The sequence below is a fragment of the Daldinia decipiens genome (assembly GCF_022478715.1).
Source record: "Daldinia decipiens strain CBS 113046 unplaced genomic scaffold F4813scaffold_25, whole genome shotgun sequence".
In the NCBI taxonomy this organism is placed as follows: domain Eukaryota; kingdom Fungi; phylum Ascomycota; class Sordariomycetes; order Xylariales; family Hypoxylaceae; genus Daldinia; species Daldinia decipiens.
In genome coordinates, this window is record NW_026054568.1 from 158,061 (window position 1) to 170,796 (window position 12,736).

The 12,736-nt window shown below is 48.3% G+C and overlaps 5 protein-coding genes across 5 annotated transcripts; 2 read left to right on the top strand and 3 right to left on the bottom strand.

The window, feature by feature from the left end:
• Positions 1-302: 302 nt before the first annotated feature.
• F4813DRAFT_365171 (uncharacterized protein) lies at positions 303-1,809 on the top strand. Its single transcript, XM_049243898.1, has 2 exons — positions 303-792; positions 857-1,809. Exon 2 carries the CDS (start codon positions 859-861, stop codon positions 1,270-1,272), a length of 414 nt encoding a protein of 137 aa, XP_049098020.1. The 5' UTR covers positions 303-792; positions 857-858; the 3' UTR covers positions 1,273-1,809.
• F4813DRAFT_143891 (pyruvate decarboxylase) lies at positions 1,554-4,014 on the bottom strand. The gene has a single exon (XM_049238864.1). The coding sequence runs from the start codon at positions 3,794-3,796 to the stop codon at positions 2,063-2,065; it is 1,734 nt and encodes a 577-aa protein (XP_049098021.1). The 5' UTR covers positions 3,797-4,014; the 3' UTR covers positions 1,554-2,062.
• A 955-nt stretch (positions 4,015-4,969) lies between these two features.
• Positions 4,970-5,936, bottom strand: F4813DRAFT_143752 (FAD-linked sulfhydryl oxidase ALR). Its single transcript, XM_049238863.1, has 2 exons — positions 5,658-5,936; positions 4,970-5,563 (listed from the first exon to the last, which is right to left on the bottom strand). Exons 1-2 carry the CDS (start codon positions 5,729-5,731, stop codon positions 5,059-5,061), a joined length of 579 nt encoding a protein of 192 aa, XP_049098022.1. The 5' UTR covers positions 5,732-5,936; the 3' UTR covers positions 4,970-5,058.
• A 206-nt stretch (positions 5,937-6,142) lies between these two features.
• Positions 6,143-9,844, top strand: F4813DRAFT_391042 (tetrapyrrole biosynthesis, uroporphyrinogen III synthase; the record flags this gene model as incomplete). The annotated part of the gene is made up of 5 exons (XM_049247102.1): positions 6,143-6,452; positions 6,513-7,129; positions 8,317-9,045; positions 9,178-9,663; positions 9,767-9,844. The coding sequence occupies 5 exons, from the start codon at positions 6,143-6,145 to the stop codon at positions 9,842-9,844; spliced, it is 2,220 nt and encodes a 739-aa protein (XP_049098023.1).
• A 1,083-nt stretch (positions 9,845-10,927) lies between these two features.
• Positions 10,928-12,519, bottom strand: F4813DRAFT_365191 (kinase-like domain-containing protein). The gene is made up of 3 exons (XM_049243899.1): positions 12,393-12,519; positions 11,957-12,338; positions 10,928-11,904 (listed from the first exon to the last, which is right to left on the bottom strand). The coding sequence occupies exons 2-3, from the start codon at positions 12,330-12,332 to the stop codon at positions 11,528-11,530; spliced, it is 753 nt and encodes a 250-aa protein (XP_049098024.1). The 5' UTR covers positions 12,333-12,338; positions 12,393-12,519; the 3' UTR covers positions 10,928-11,527.
• Positions 12,520-12,736: the final 217 nt, after the last annotated feature.

Here is a 12,736-nt window from a genome sequence, read left to right on the forward strand (position 1 = left end):
ATATCTTGGTGTCGAATTTTTCCCTTCGTGGATGCCCGATTCTTTTCCTTGCTACCTAATACCTAGTATATAGGTACCTATATACGAAGGGTTGCATTAATAACTGAAGATAGTATGAGTTGGGACTAAGTAAAGAAACATATAATATTCAATATGTACTTCGTACTGGGTGTCACAGCCTAACCAATGTATCTCAACCATAGCGATTCATTTGTTGATCCTTTTATGTGATATCAATATATATATCAATATTACATGCATGCTAGGCCTAAGGCATAAATGCCTGCAACCTTAAATTTGCAGCCCAACATCCGTCAATAAAGCCATATGTCTTCTCATCAACCTTCGTGGTACTAATCTTGAATATTCTGTATTATATATTTTATTAAGCACAGTTACGGCTTGGGAGTAAAGAGCCATGGACCCTGGAACTGCATTGGGGACTGTCTCCCTAATATTCCAAGTTTTTGCCGGCTGCATGAAAGGCTGCCAGCTTCTATTGGAAGCCAATGACTTTCCGTAAAAATATGGATATCTTTGGCATCGCCTCCACCTTTAACAGCTTAAGCTACTAGACTGGTGGCACGCATCCGGCTTCACGGTTGATTCAACAACACAACCCAAGGTACTCAGCTGGATGGAAAACGGCAGGCCACCGTCGAGACTTTAACCCAAATCAGAGCTTTGACCCTTGAGATCTGCCTAATCAAGGAAAGATACAACCTCGCCTTGAAAGTTGACGATGATCGAGGAGAGCCTGCCCTGAACCCAATGGGGTTGGATCCATTTAATGTAAGTTTATAAAACGCATTCTTTAATTTCGTTTAAGCGAAGCGCGTGTGTTCATAGTCGCTAGAAATGATGGGCAGGAAGGAGAAGCTACGCCGGAAGACTATTGAATACGCAGATACGCTGCTGAAGTATCCTACGAGACTCCGTTGGGTCGTATTCGACGCAACCAAATTCGAAAAACTGCTGGCCAGGTTTTCCGAATTAAACAATTCGATGCATTCTAACCTAGAACTAGAGCAACGACGGGAACATTTTCAACTTCAAGAAGCTACACAATTACAGGCTCTACAAGTACACGACAAATTAGATCAGGTTGTTGACCTTGTTCGATCGCTCCGCTTACACGTAGATCACGGTCAGGGGGTTTTGGAGCGAGATTCCAATGGAAAAACAACATTCAACAATCTCAAGCAGCTAGCCCGTTTCAAAGCTATAATTTGGCGATTTGCGATAAGAATTCGTCTTACGAAGAGGATATAGAAGACCTGATGATGATGATGATGATGATGAGAACGTTAACGTCTATTGGTGGCTATAAGCTAGGTAGCTACAGCAGGCGCATCTATGGCGCTTTAGACGTCTAGAGTACCTCCTCCTTTATAGGAAGAGATAGAGCTAGATTTTCGCCTGACATAAGAGATTTTCCACTTCCTATCCCTAGCCCTAACCTACCTATAGCATTACTTTACCTAGTTAACGCTGACGCCAGGTAGCCGACTTTTGATCAGAGGAAAAACCGTCGAACAAGCTTTCTTATAACGGAGATGGAATCACCCTCAGCGCCCAGCAGTGCCCAAGGAAAAACCTGAAGTCGGACCATTTGGTTTAACCACAGTGGCATACCTACCTACCTAATAAATGCTACTAAGGTTGCCAGTCAGCTTTTTCTAGACAGACTTTAAGCCGGCTAGATTTAACGTCAACTAATACATGCGTCATTGGCGGTTGCATTCCCACGTGTCCTGTCTAGGGGCATATATGATGTTTCAAGCAATCTGTACAGTGAGTCATCCTCGGATGCCGGACCTAATGATCAATACGATTCTATTGCGTCGTGTCTAAGTAGAAAGGAGATATTACCGAACCCCAAGTCCACACATAGGAACGTCTAACTCGATACTAATAAGCCGACCCTGTCCACATACACCCAAAAATCATATCTCATACATACATGAAGTCATAAACACCCGTGAAACATGAACAGCGTAGCCCCCCCTCCCCCCCCTTTTTTTTTTTTTTTTTTTTCTCTCACACATCCATCTCCACCACATCACTCCGTCATAGCATTCCTCTTCGCGCTAGCCTCCGCCGTCAGCATCAGACTCTTGGGCGCGTCCTCGCGCGGCATGTACAGCTCGACGAGCCGCAGCCCCTTCCACTCGTTGAAGTCCTTGTCGGCAAGCAGGCTCTCGAGCTCGCCGCGCGTGCGCACCGCGTACGACCGCGCCGTCTCCTCGGTGCCGCCGAACACGGCCGGGAGGTCCTTGTACCGCCACTCGACGATGTCGTTGTACGACGCGTCCATCCCGTGGATGAACCGCTCGATCGTGTACCCGTCGTTGCAGATCACGAACAGGATCACGTTCAGCCGGTGTCGGATCATGGTGCTGATCTCTTGTACCGTGAGCTGCAGGCTGCCGTCGCCTTCGAATAGGATTGTTCGTCGAGCCTTGTCTATGCCCTCGATATCTTGGGTCGCTAGCGCGGCGCCTTGGCACGCGCCGACCGCCCAGCCGATGCTGCCCCAGAACGTCTGGTTGAGCGCTGTTATGTCGGCCGGGAACCGCGTTTCCCACACGCCGAAGTTGGCAGTGCCGGTTTCTGTGACGACGATGTCGCCTTCCCGTAGGAACCGGTCGATGCGCGACCAGAAGAATTCTTGCTTAATGACGGCGTTGACGTCGGGCGTCACCGGAGGGGACTCGAACTTGGGTGCCGGGAGGACCGTGATTTGTGCTACGTCGAGGCGGTCGACGATCTTGCGCAGGACGCCCTTCATCCGCATGCCGGGGTACTCGGAGTATCGCACGATGCAGTGGTCGCTGTGCAGGTCGATGGACATCAGCTGAGACAAACGGTAAGAAAATCCGGCAGTGTTGAAATCGCTCTTAAGCGCGCCGACAGAGATGACGAGGTCAGAACCCTCGACCATTTCCTTGACGGCCGGGGCAGAGGCAGATCCTGCATAGACACCGCCGTAACTGGGATGCGTCTCATTTATGCCACTCTTGCCCATGGGAGTGACGAATACGGGTAACTGAGTCTTCTCGATAAGTTCGTGGACCTCGTCGAGGACACGGTGACGGATGGCACAAGCGTCGACGAGGATGACAGGTCGCTCGGCGGCGTGTAGATACCTGAGAATGACATCCACGACGTAGTCTTCCCGGTCCGGGTCGTTAGCAGGTTCGGTCAGGTCGATTTCAGTCTCGAGACGCGCGCCCTCGATCTTCTTCTCAACCATATCGGTGGGGAACATGATGTAAACAGGGCGAGATTGCAAGTAACATTCTCGCAGGGTATGGTCGATCTGACCGGCGATCTCGGCCGGATCGTTGAGTTTAGCGACGGCGCAAGAGATGGAAGCGCTCATGTCAGCGAAGGCGTTGAAATTGCCATTTCCTAGGGTGTGGTGCAGCAGTAGACCGCTGCGCTGGGAAACGGTAGACGGACACCCGACGATGTGAACGATGGGAACGTGCTCGCTATAGGCGCCGGCGATACCGTTAACAGCGGACAGCTCGCCTACGCCAAAAGTGGTGACAATAGCGCTGATGCCCTTCACACGGGCGTAACCGTCGGCGGCGTACGCGGCATTCAGCTCATTGCAGTTGCCGACCCATTTAAGCCCGGCCTTGGGCAGATAGTCAAGGGCGACAAGGTTGAAGTCGCCTGGAAGTCCGTGGACAGATCTGATTCCGAGCTGGTAGAGCCTCGTGAAGAGGTACTCAGCCACGTCAACGGGCTTTTTCAGATTTTTCGTTCTGATATCCTCGCTAGTCATCGTGATGGTCTTCACTTTTTTTTCTCTCTGTTTTAAGAGTTGATAAAGTGTTGTTGTTGCTGTTGTTGCGATTAAATCTGACAAGTTGTTGTGTGTAAGTATAGTTAAGTGTAAGTGTAAGTGTAAGTGGCGTAGAAGTGTCGTATAAGTGTCGTATAAGTGTTAAGACTATATAATGTATATAAGTTGAGGGGCAAATAGGAGTATATGTCGGTTGAGATGTAGTGTAAGCAATGTCTCGGAAGCTTAGGAATACACTACACTCACTCTATAAGGTTGATGTTGTTGGTTGTTGTTAGTCGGATACGATTTAGTATGAGTAGAATAAAGAGAAATTTCTTGGTTAGCCTCAGGATAGGACTTCAGTTATATATTAAAAGTCTCAGCCTCTCCTGTTGTCGCAATGCAGGATACGAAGGTCGAAAAAGGAGTTGAGCTAGGAATCGTACGGCGGTTGTCTGCGTCGCCTGTTCTTGACATATCGGGCCTTGTTACAGTGGATCATGGTGCATCTTCGGCGTCTCGCGATAATCAGGCGATGATGCAATGGATATCGAGTTTTTCTGCTTGATTTGTCCTCTCTCTTTTTTTTTCTTTCGGTTTGTCGGTCAAGGGAATATACATGTGAATTCGTTATGAATACATACAAACTCCAAGTCTCATCTTGCATTGACTTTTTCTTAAGACCTGAAGACCTTAAGATTACACGACGATATAATTCAATCATTATCCATTATCGACTTACCTCGCTCAGCTCATTGTACGACCATATTAACCTAACCTAGTAAAAAGGATCCATTTCTCTAATAATAAAACCAATCGGCCGAACCCGGTTTTCTTTCGACGAGCCCCGGCTAGCCTGGCCGCCGGTCTGGAACGGCCCAGTAGCATTTACTGCTCATCATAATTGCCGATCTTTCTTGATAATGATAAGACATGCATTAGGTATTCTTCACTCTTCAAAATTGAATCTCGCTGGTATTATGCAGCTGGAGTTGACCGATGCTCTCTTGAGAAGTGAAGCTGTCTATCTTTTAATTCGAGAACGCGATGCTCGCTTTCATTCAGTCATCCGTCTATCGTGACATGGGTATTGTACATAGGTATTTGTACATTGATAATACAAGGTCGAGTAAATTCCCTCGCAATTTTCCCTCGCAAATTGGCTTCCAGACCTTAATAATCAAAACCGGGTTAGACCTCGGCCAAAGGATAGCATCGCGAATTAATAATTGTAAGTTTCTCCGGAAGAGAATCTCAACTCAGTCGCAGCGCCCGTCTTTCCAGCCGGTCCGCCATCTCTCCTCCCACTTAGAACAGTCGAATTCCTCCTTGCCTAACTTGACATTGACGGCATTATGCGCTTCGCACAGCCACTTTCCGAACTCGTCGCGGCTGCCAACCTGGACATGGTCTTTCTCTATGTACCGCTGGAAATCCTCGGCACATACCCAGCACGGATACAGTCTTGAGAAGACTCCCATGAATGTCCGAAGGTCGGACTGCTGAGCGGCGCTTGGTGTCTTAGGATACGTTGCGGCAATGGAATGCAATAAGGTCCACGTGCTTCGGCCCAGCGTCTCTACGTCGGCTGGACAATCATCCGGAGTAGGATGCGGCGACGAAGACGTAGAGGTGGCCACCACGCCCGCGCCAGCTCCAGCACCAACAGCAGCGCCTGTCGCAGCATTACTACCAGACTTGAGAGAGGATTTGGTCATCTGTGCCCACGTAGAGAAATCCTTCTTCGAAGTGCATGATCGACAACTGCAGAAATATGCTCATGTTAGTGGGTGGCCAAAACAATTCAGCCAAAACGATGCAGCCACGGCCATTCGTGGTAATGCTAACAGGTACTCACGGCTTGCCATCTTTTCCTATGACGAATCCCTTGGGCAGCTCGTTGGGCTGCGGATCTCTCGTGTCAGCAGCCATTCTACTAACTAGTACGACCGGTCTAGAATGAGCGCAGAAGAAAAGAGAAACCGGCAGGAAAGCTCATGATAGTTTGCGACAGCATCGAAAGGTGTTAGCAGGAAAAACAAATTAAGCTGAAGCGGATTTGTCAGAAGCTCGGCGGAAAGCGAGCCCCGGCACCGGCCGGTAACGCCACTTACTAAACACGGGCCGAAGAAGGGGGGGTCCACCTTAGGTAATGGGTGAAACCCTTTTATCGATAAAAGCTGGAAAGTCTTGTGGAACCTACCTAGGCGCTACGAAGTAGAAGGTTCTGATTACTAAAACGAACCGACTTTGATAAGCTCGGATGGTAAAGACGTAGGTTAGGTACCTAACCTAGGTAATCAATGCTTTTCTAACCATTATTATTTATATTGCCTAGCTCTTATGGCTTCAGATTCGGCCTCAACGGCCTCAAACCCGGATAAAGTTCCTGTGCTGCTCCTTAAGACGAAGTCATCGCCGACCGATGCATACGAAGACATCTTTTCTATCCCCAGCGAAGGTTCTCCTTCTTTTGAGCCCATCTTTGTTCCTGTCCTTCAGCACAGGTTTGAAGATGACGGTATGCAACAATTCGAAAAGTTGCTGCGGGAGAGGAGGATAAACCGTAGCGCCGATAGCGCTTACGGCGGCCTCATCTTTACCTCACAGAGAGCAGTCGAGGCATTCGCCAAGTTAGTTGACGAGGGCAAAGGTCCGAGGCCCCTCACGTGATCAGCGGCGTCCTAGTCTCTGACTCGTAGGAATTAAATAGGTGATCAGACTTGGCCGCACCTCCAAGACATACCAGTCTATAGCGTGGGCCCTGCTACGACCCGAGCACTTAAGGCCATTCCCCAGACGCCCCTGCTCCAGATCTTTGGTGAGCATACTGGAAATGGCGATGCGCTCGCACGGTTCATATTGGACCACTACGGCGAATGGTACAAAGACCGTCCCACCAAGCCTCCGCTACTCTTCCTAGTAGGAGAGCAGAGACGGGACATTATACCAAAGACGCTGATGGACGAGACTCTACCGGATGATCAACGGATCGAAGTAACAGAGATAGTGCTATACGGCACTGGTGTTATGGAGTCATTTGCTAGTGACTTTGCGGACGTACTGCAGAGGACAGCAAGCCGACCGGAACGATGGGTGGTAGTTTTCTCACCAACGGGTTGCGACAGCATGTTGAAGGGATTGGACTTACTCGACCAGGAGACGGGTAAGGCCATTGAAAAGGCGGGCGGGGTGAAGCCACCAACCTCGATCGCGACGATCGGGCCAACGACGGCGAATTATCTCAAAAAGACGTTTCATTATGAGCCTAAAGTGTGTGCTAAGGAACCTACTCCGGAAGGAGTACGGCAAGGCATACTGGACATTATGGTAAAAATATATAGATGATCTAAGGTAAGGTGATGGGACAGCTTGGAGTTGGACATATACGTATAGTATATTACGTGTAGCCTACTCCATACATGGATATCGAAATCATATATGAAACGACTTGAAAATAAGCCTAGTTAAATAGCATCTTGATATAGCATCTTGATGATAGGACAGAATGAATGATGTACATGGCGGTGTACTTGGTATGTTGTGCAGCCTTACGAATCTCGTGCGACGATTACGGGTATAACCGGGCTAATATCGATGCTAATCGCATTGACCACGATAAGAGTATAACTAAAGTAATAGTATAAACTATAGCTAAACTATAGTAACCCAGATGACGGTTCACAGACACACGCAGACCGTAATAGATGTAAGCTCCGACGAGGAATCTGTTGAAGTTGTCAAATAATAAGTTTCCAAGAAACAAACAGAGTTACAAGACCCTTAAGACCCCTAAGTAGTACGAGTTTAATAATAGTTTGATAAGTATTCGCAAGTACACATTTAAAAGTACATAAGATGTAATATCTACCTCATATTATTATACGTCCATATACCTAGGTAGGTTGTATTACCTAAAGTACATGTACATACCTACCCTAGGTACATATGTAACCTACATGTATATAAATGTGCATAATCATTACTCAGGCTTTCCCAATTTCATCTACTTTTTTCCTTCCTGCTATTTCAACTATTATTAATAACATAAGTATTGTTCCTTCTTCCTTAACTATCAAACATTCAAACTCATAAACTTATAGTTGACATCTTCAATATTACCGTTCCCCGATAACACATCTGCAATTCCACCTCAGCCAATACGACGACGTAGTGCACCGCTGCAACACTCCCCCACTACAGGCAACTAAAATAACAACAGGCGTCTGAAACAAAATTAAAAAAACCAAAATAAAAAACCAAAATAAACCCACCTACCCACCCACCCACCAACTGCCATCGTCACGCTACGTCACATTCATGATTCCACTGCTGAACTACCCTTGCCTGAGGAGAGGTAGGCTGGTTAATTTGGAGCAACCTTCCCTAAGACGAACCCAGAAGAGAAGCTACCTATAATCCACTTCTCCAACTTTTTAGCTGTTGAGCTGTTTAACTGCTATCGGAAATCACCCAAAGCTCACCTAAAGCTCACCTAAAGCTCACCTAAAGCTTAGGCTACATTTATTACCTGGAAACTAGACCGGCACACCATCACTCACTCACGCGCATTCCCCACGAGACCCAAATTCAAACTACCGACCATGAGCATCAACCGACAAGATACCAACTTAATAGACCTCTCGCCGCCGTCCTCCGGCCCCTCTACCCCCGTATCCGGCCGCTCCCAGTCCCACGCCCACACTCACACCCACATCCACACCCACGCCCACACGTTCCCCGAGTCCAAGCCGCAATCTCCTCCGCCCCGGGGCCCCTCCTCCTCCGGCAGCGGCTACGGCATCATCTTCGGCCTCTGGCGCCGCCTCTCCTCCCTCGAGTCGCCCTCGTCTTCTCTCCCGTCGACCCTCCCACCGCCGCCCTCCCACGCGCAGCTATACAATGCCAATTCGGAGCCCGCAGGCGCGGGCGACGGTATAACGGGGCCGTTCGTCCCGCCGATGCGCCGCACGCCGTCGCCTCTGCGCGGGCTTCCTTCTCTCGAGCCCTTGGTGCTGCACGGCTATCGCGCCGACACCCGCACCGACGAACGGTTGCTGGCGCACGGGCTGGCGGAGGAGATCAGGACGTTCTTGCCCGAGCGGTTGAAGATTATCGAGGACTGGCGGTTGGTGTATAGTTTGTACCAGGATGGCAGCTCGTTGGCTACGCTGTACAAGCGGTGCGAGGAGTACCGCGGACGGAGGGTCGGGTTCGTGCTTGTCGTGCGGGATGGGAGGGAAGGGGTGAGTATTTATTTATCTCTCTTGACTATAACCATTCGTCTATTTACTTGTAGTCGTGACGACAATACGACATGAGGATATGTCTCGGGACAAAACATAGAAGATCGAGTAACTGACTCCTACACGCGACAGACCTTCGGCGCATACCTAACAGAAGCACCACACCCAGCGCCGTCCTACTTCGGCACGGGAGAATGCTTCCTCTGGCGCGCAAGCCTCCACGCGCCTCTCCCCCCGCCCCCCTCCGCCGACACATCCAACATGAACTTCCGCGCAACGACAATAGCCTCCCCGACCACCAACACCAACTTCCCGCGCGTCGACCAGCAGTCCGCAAGCCAGCTAGCCCCCGCGCCGACCGACCTAGAAACCAGCAGGGCCGCTGCCTCGGTGCAGAGCATCCGCTTCCAGAACTTCGCGTACACGGGCGCCAACGACTACTGCATCTTCTGCGAGACGGGCTTCCTGTCCGTGGGCGGCGGCCGGGGCGGTACCTACGGCCTGTGGCTGGATAACGGGTTGACCCGCGGCCATAGCGCGCCGTGCGATACGTTTTTGAACCAGCCGCTTAGCGACGAGGGCGAGAAGTTCGATGTGTTTGGTGTGGAGATGTGGGTTGTAGGTGGTTGATGCGTTCGTTATTGGTATGAGGGTTGTGTGGTGTGACATTTCATCAAGCCAAGGATGGCTCGACTCGACTAATGGGAATGAATTGGGATAGGGCGTGAAGCATCATGATAAATACGGCAAGTGTTTATACGAGCAGCAAGATAATGGCAAGAAGCACGTCGTGGTGTAGTACGGTGCGGTGCGGTATACCGGTGAACGAGCCGGACCCGACTAGGCAAGGATGGGAAAGGGGCTGGAAATACCTAGCAGATAAATCACCGAGATCATGACTAGGGCAAATAGGCGTTCCGGTTCCATAGGGGCAGGCAGGCAGGCAGGCAAGCAAGCAAGCCTTGCTAATTTATGTTGTTTTTTGTTTTGTCGACGGACGGAATTGCTAAATATATCTCATTAATTCCGCTCACCAACTTTGACTTTGGCTTGGGATAAGTGGCGAAAGAGGTTGGTCGCCCTAGCTTTGGATGTTCTTCCTAATAAGATCAGGCAGGGTCGGATGGATGATCGAGAATGCTTACTAGGTAAGCAGCTTTCTAGAATGATATCGTACGTAAAATCCTACTAGATCCGGTGGCATTTGTGTGGACATGACGATATAGGACAGGCGTGTGGACTGGCGATGCTCTTGAAGGTAAGGAAAAGCGGACGAGTCAAAGGGGTAGTAGGGATGGTAGACAAGTAGAGAGGCACCAAGGCAGATTGGTAGCCAGCTCATTTACAGCTTTGCTGTAGTATACTAATAGGTATTTTCCTTGTTGTGGTATATAATATATACTAGTAATCAAGCCATGCATCCCGTATATACATAACAACCCTACAATCAAATAGCAAAGGGCCCAAAAGAAGGGACAATACGCCATCCGAATATCTATATGTATTCTTACTCGTCTATTTACCCAAGGCGTCTTTACGCTTCCCAAGCATACCATAAACATGTGATGAATTCATTATTAACTAGAGTAATATCAGCACACTTAAATTGATGAGCTTATTCACCCACTCACCCTTCCCTTTTTGCTATACTTATTAAATAACGAATAGCGTATGACTTAGCAACCCAACCCTCTGAAGCTTTGATCTTAAAGATAAAGGCCTGGCCTTATAGTTTGTTTACCTATAGTTAATGAATATTCCGACTCGATATCAAGCTTAAGAACATTACGGCGCTTATACTAGGTATAAAACACCGGGTGCTAATCACGTAAGGCGTAAGCTTATAAAAAGCGTATCGTGTCATTCTTGGCTTTACTTAAGGGTTCTTTCTTATACTACTTGGATGAAAAGAGAAGTTCTTAAATATTTTTGCCTGATTATTTCATCTTCCCATTCATGTTCGGTGTTGGATGGTCTATATTCTCCAACAACTTTACATTAATCACAACAGAGCCTCAACGATATTTACCTGGCCAGCTAACAAATAGCACAGCGCATAATCAAATGAGCAGATAAGCTATAGGCAAGAGAGTACCAGAAAAAACGTCTGTTTTACTACTAACAAGAGTAAAGAAAAAGAAATCGGAGAGAAGACAAGATATATCCTTATCCATCTGGCCTCTCCACAGTCATGCCAGATCCCACACCAGATCTCGTGGCATAAGATCTCCACCTGCCCTTCGCGAGTTATATCTTAGGGTAAACTACTCCTCCACGCTGATCCTCGACGAGGTAGGTTTATCACCGTCCGGTTACTCTCCAAGGCCGCCGCCACCCGCTATGCAAAACCAAGCACCACCCCTCAACCGCGATGCTTTTTGCGTGAATCCGCCAGTGAGGGTGTGCGATCTCGAATCTTAAGGTTCTGCATGAGCTGCGAAATGCTCTCCCGAATCCTGAGTTTGCTCAAGAAACTGCTGTTCTACCGCATAATCTCTTGGTAGATGAGTTGCTTCAACTGCTCTTTGCTAAGGTTATCCTTGTGCTTGTCGAAGTCGAAGAACTCCTCAGGAATCGGTGGTGCGGTAGGCTCGTCCTCGGGGTCGTGGTACGGTTCGAGGTAAGGGTGCTTCAAGGCTTCTTCCACCGTGATGCGCTTCACCGGGTTGAAGGCCAACAACTTCTCGAGTAGGTCGAGCGCCAAATCGGACGTCTTGGGGAAGAGAGTTCGGAATGGGACCTTCTTCTTGAACGGAAGAGAGCGAATGTACTCGCGAGCGCGGCGAGACTTAATTCCATAGTAGTCCTCCATGGTAGGGGTGCCAAGGACGTCCAGGATCAGGGTTAACTGATGGTGATCTATGCATTGTTAGCAAAAGGTCGTTTGATTCCGACGTAATTGACCACATACAGTCCTTTCCAGGGAATAAGGGCTTCCCGCTCAGCATCTCGGCAAGAATGCAGCCTACGGACCACACGTCAATAGCCTTTGTGTATTCCTTAAAGGTCAACATAATCTCGGGCGCACGATACCATCGAGTAGCAACGTATTCCGTCATGAAGCCAGAGTTGTCCTCTTGAGACGCCGCAGATCGAGCAAGTCCGAAGTCGCAGACTTTCAGGTCGCAGTTAGCGTTCAACAGGAGGTTGCTAGGCTTCAAGTCTCGGTGAAGCACATTTGCGGAGTGCATAGCCTTCAGCGCTCGTAGAGTCTGGTAGATGAAATACTGGCAGTGATCGTCAGATAGATCCTGTGTGCGGATCACCCTATGCATATCCGTCTCCATCAGTTCCTGTAGCACCGTTAGTAATTAGCCATGGACACGGGTCCCAAGGCCGTCTCGTACCTGAATTAGATACACCTCGGTAAAAGACTCATAGCTGCGTGGCTTTTGGATGTCAAGAATAGAGATAATGTTCTTGATGGTCGTGTGACACTGATATAAAGGCACCTTACTAATGATAAGGTGCCCTTATTGTAGATAAGGGAGGAAAAGATAAGATACCCAATTTTATTGGATAAAAGGGTCGGGTATCTACTATTATTGAAATATAAAAATATACTATACTTAATTAGCTTTAAATAAATTCTTCCCTTTTTAGATATTTATTATATACCAATTTTAATACTATTATTTATTATTATTTTATTTATTATTTTTATTATATATACGTATTTACCAATATTAAT

Excerpts from the sequence above, each read along its gene's own strand:
- F4813DRAFT_365171 (XM_049243898.1), top strand. The coding sequence starts at position 859 with ATGATGGGCAGGAAGGAGAAGCTACGCCGGAAGACTATTGAATACGCA.
- F4813DRAFT_143891 (XM_049238864.1), bottom strand. The coding sequence starts at position 3,796 with ATGACTAGCGAGGATATCAGAACGAAAAATCTGAAAAAGCCCGTTGAC.
- F4813DRAFT_143752 (XM_049238863.1), bottom strand. The coding sequence starts at position 5,731 with ATGGCTGCTGACACGAGAGATCCGCAGCCCAACGAGCTGCCCAAGGGA. Across the intron at positions 5,564-5,657 it reads ATAGGAAAAGATGGCAAGCC|TTGTCGATCATGCACTTCGA; the intron begins GTGAGTACCTGT and ends ATATTTCTGCAG.
- F4813DRAFT_365191 (XM_049243899.1), bottom strand. The coding sequence starts at position 12,332 with ATGGAGACGGATATGCATAGGGTGATCCGCACACAGGATCTATCTGAC. Across the intron at positions 11,905-11,956 it reads CTTATTCCCTGGAAAGGACT|ATCACCATCAGTTAACCCTG; the intron begins GTATGTGGTCAA and ends AACAATGCATAG.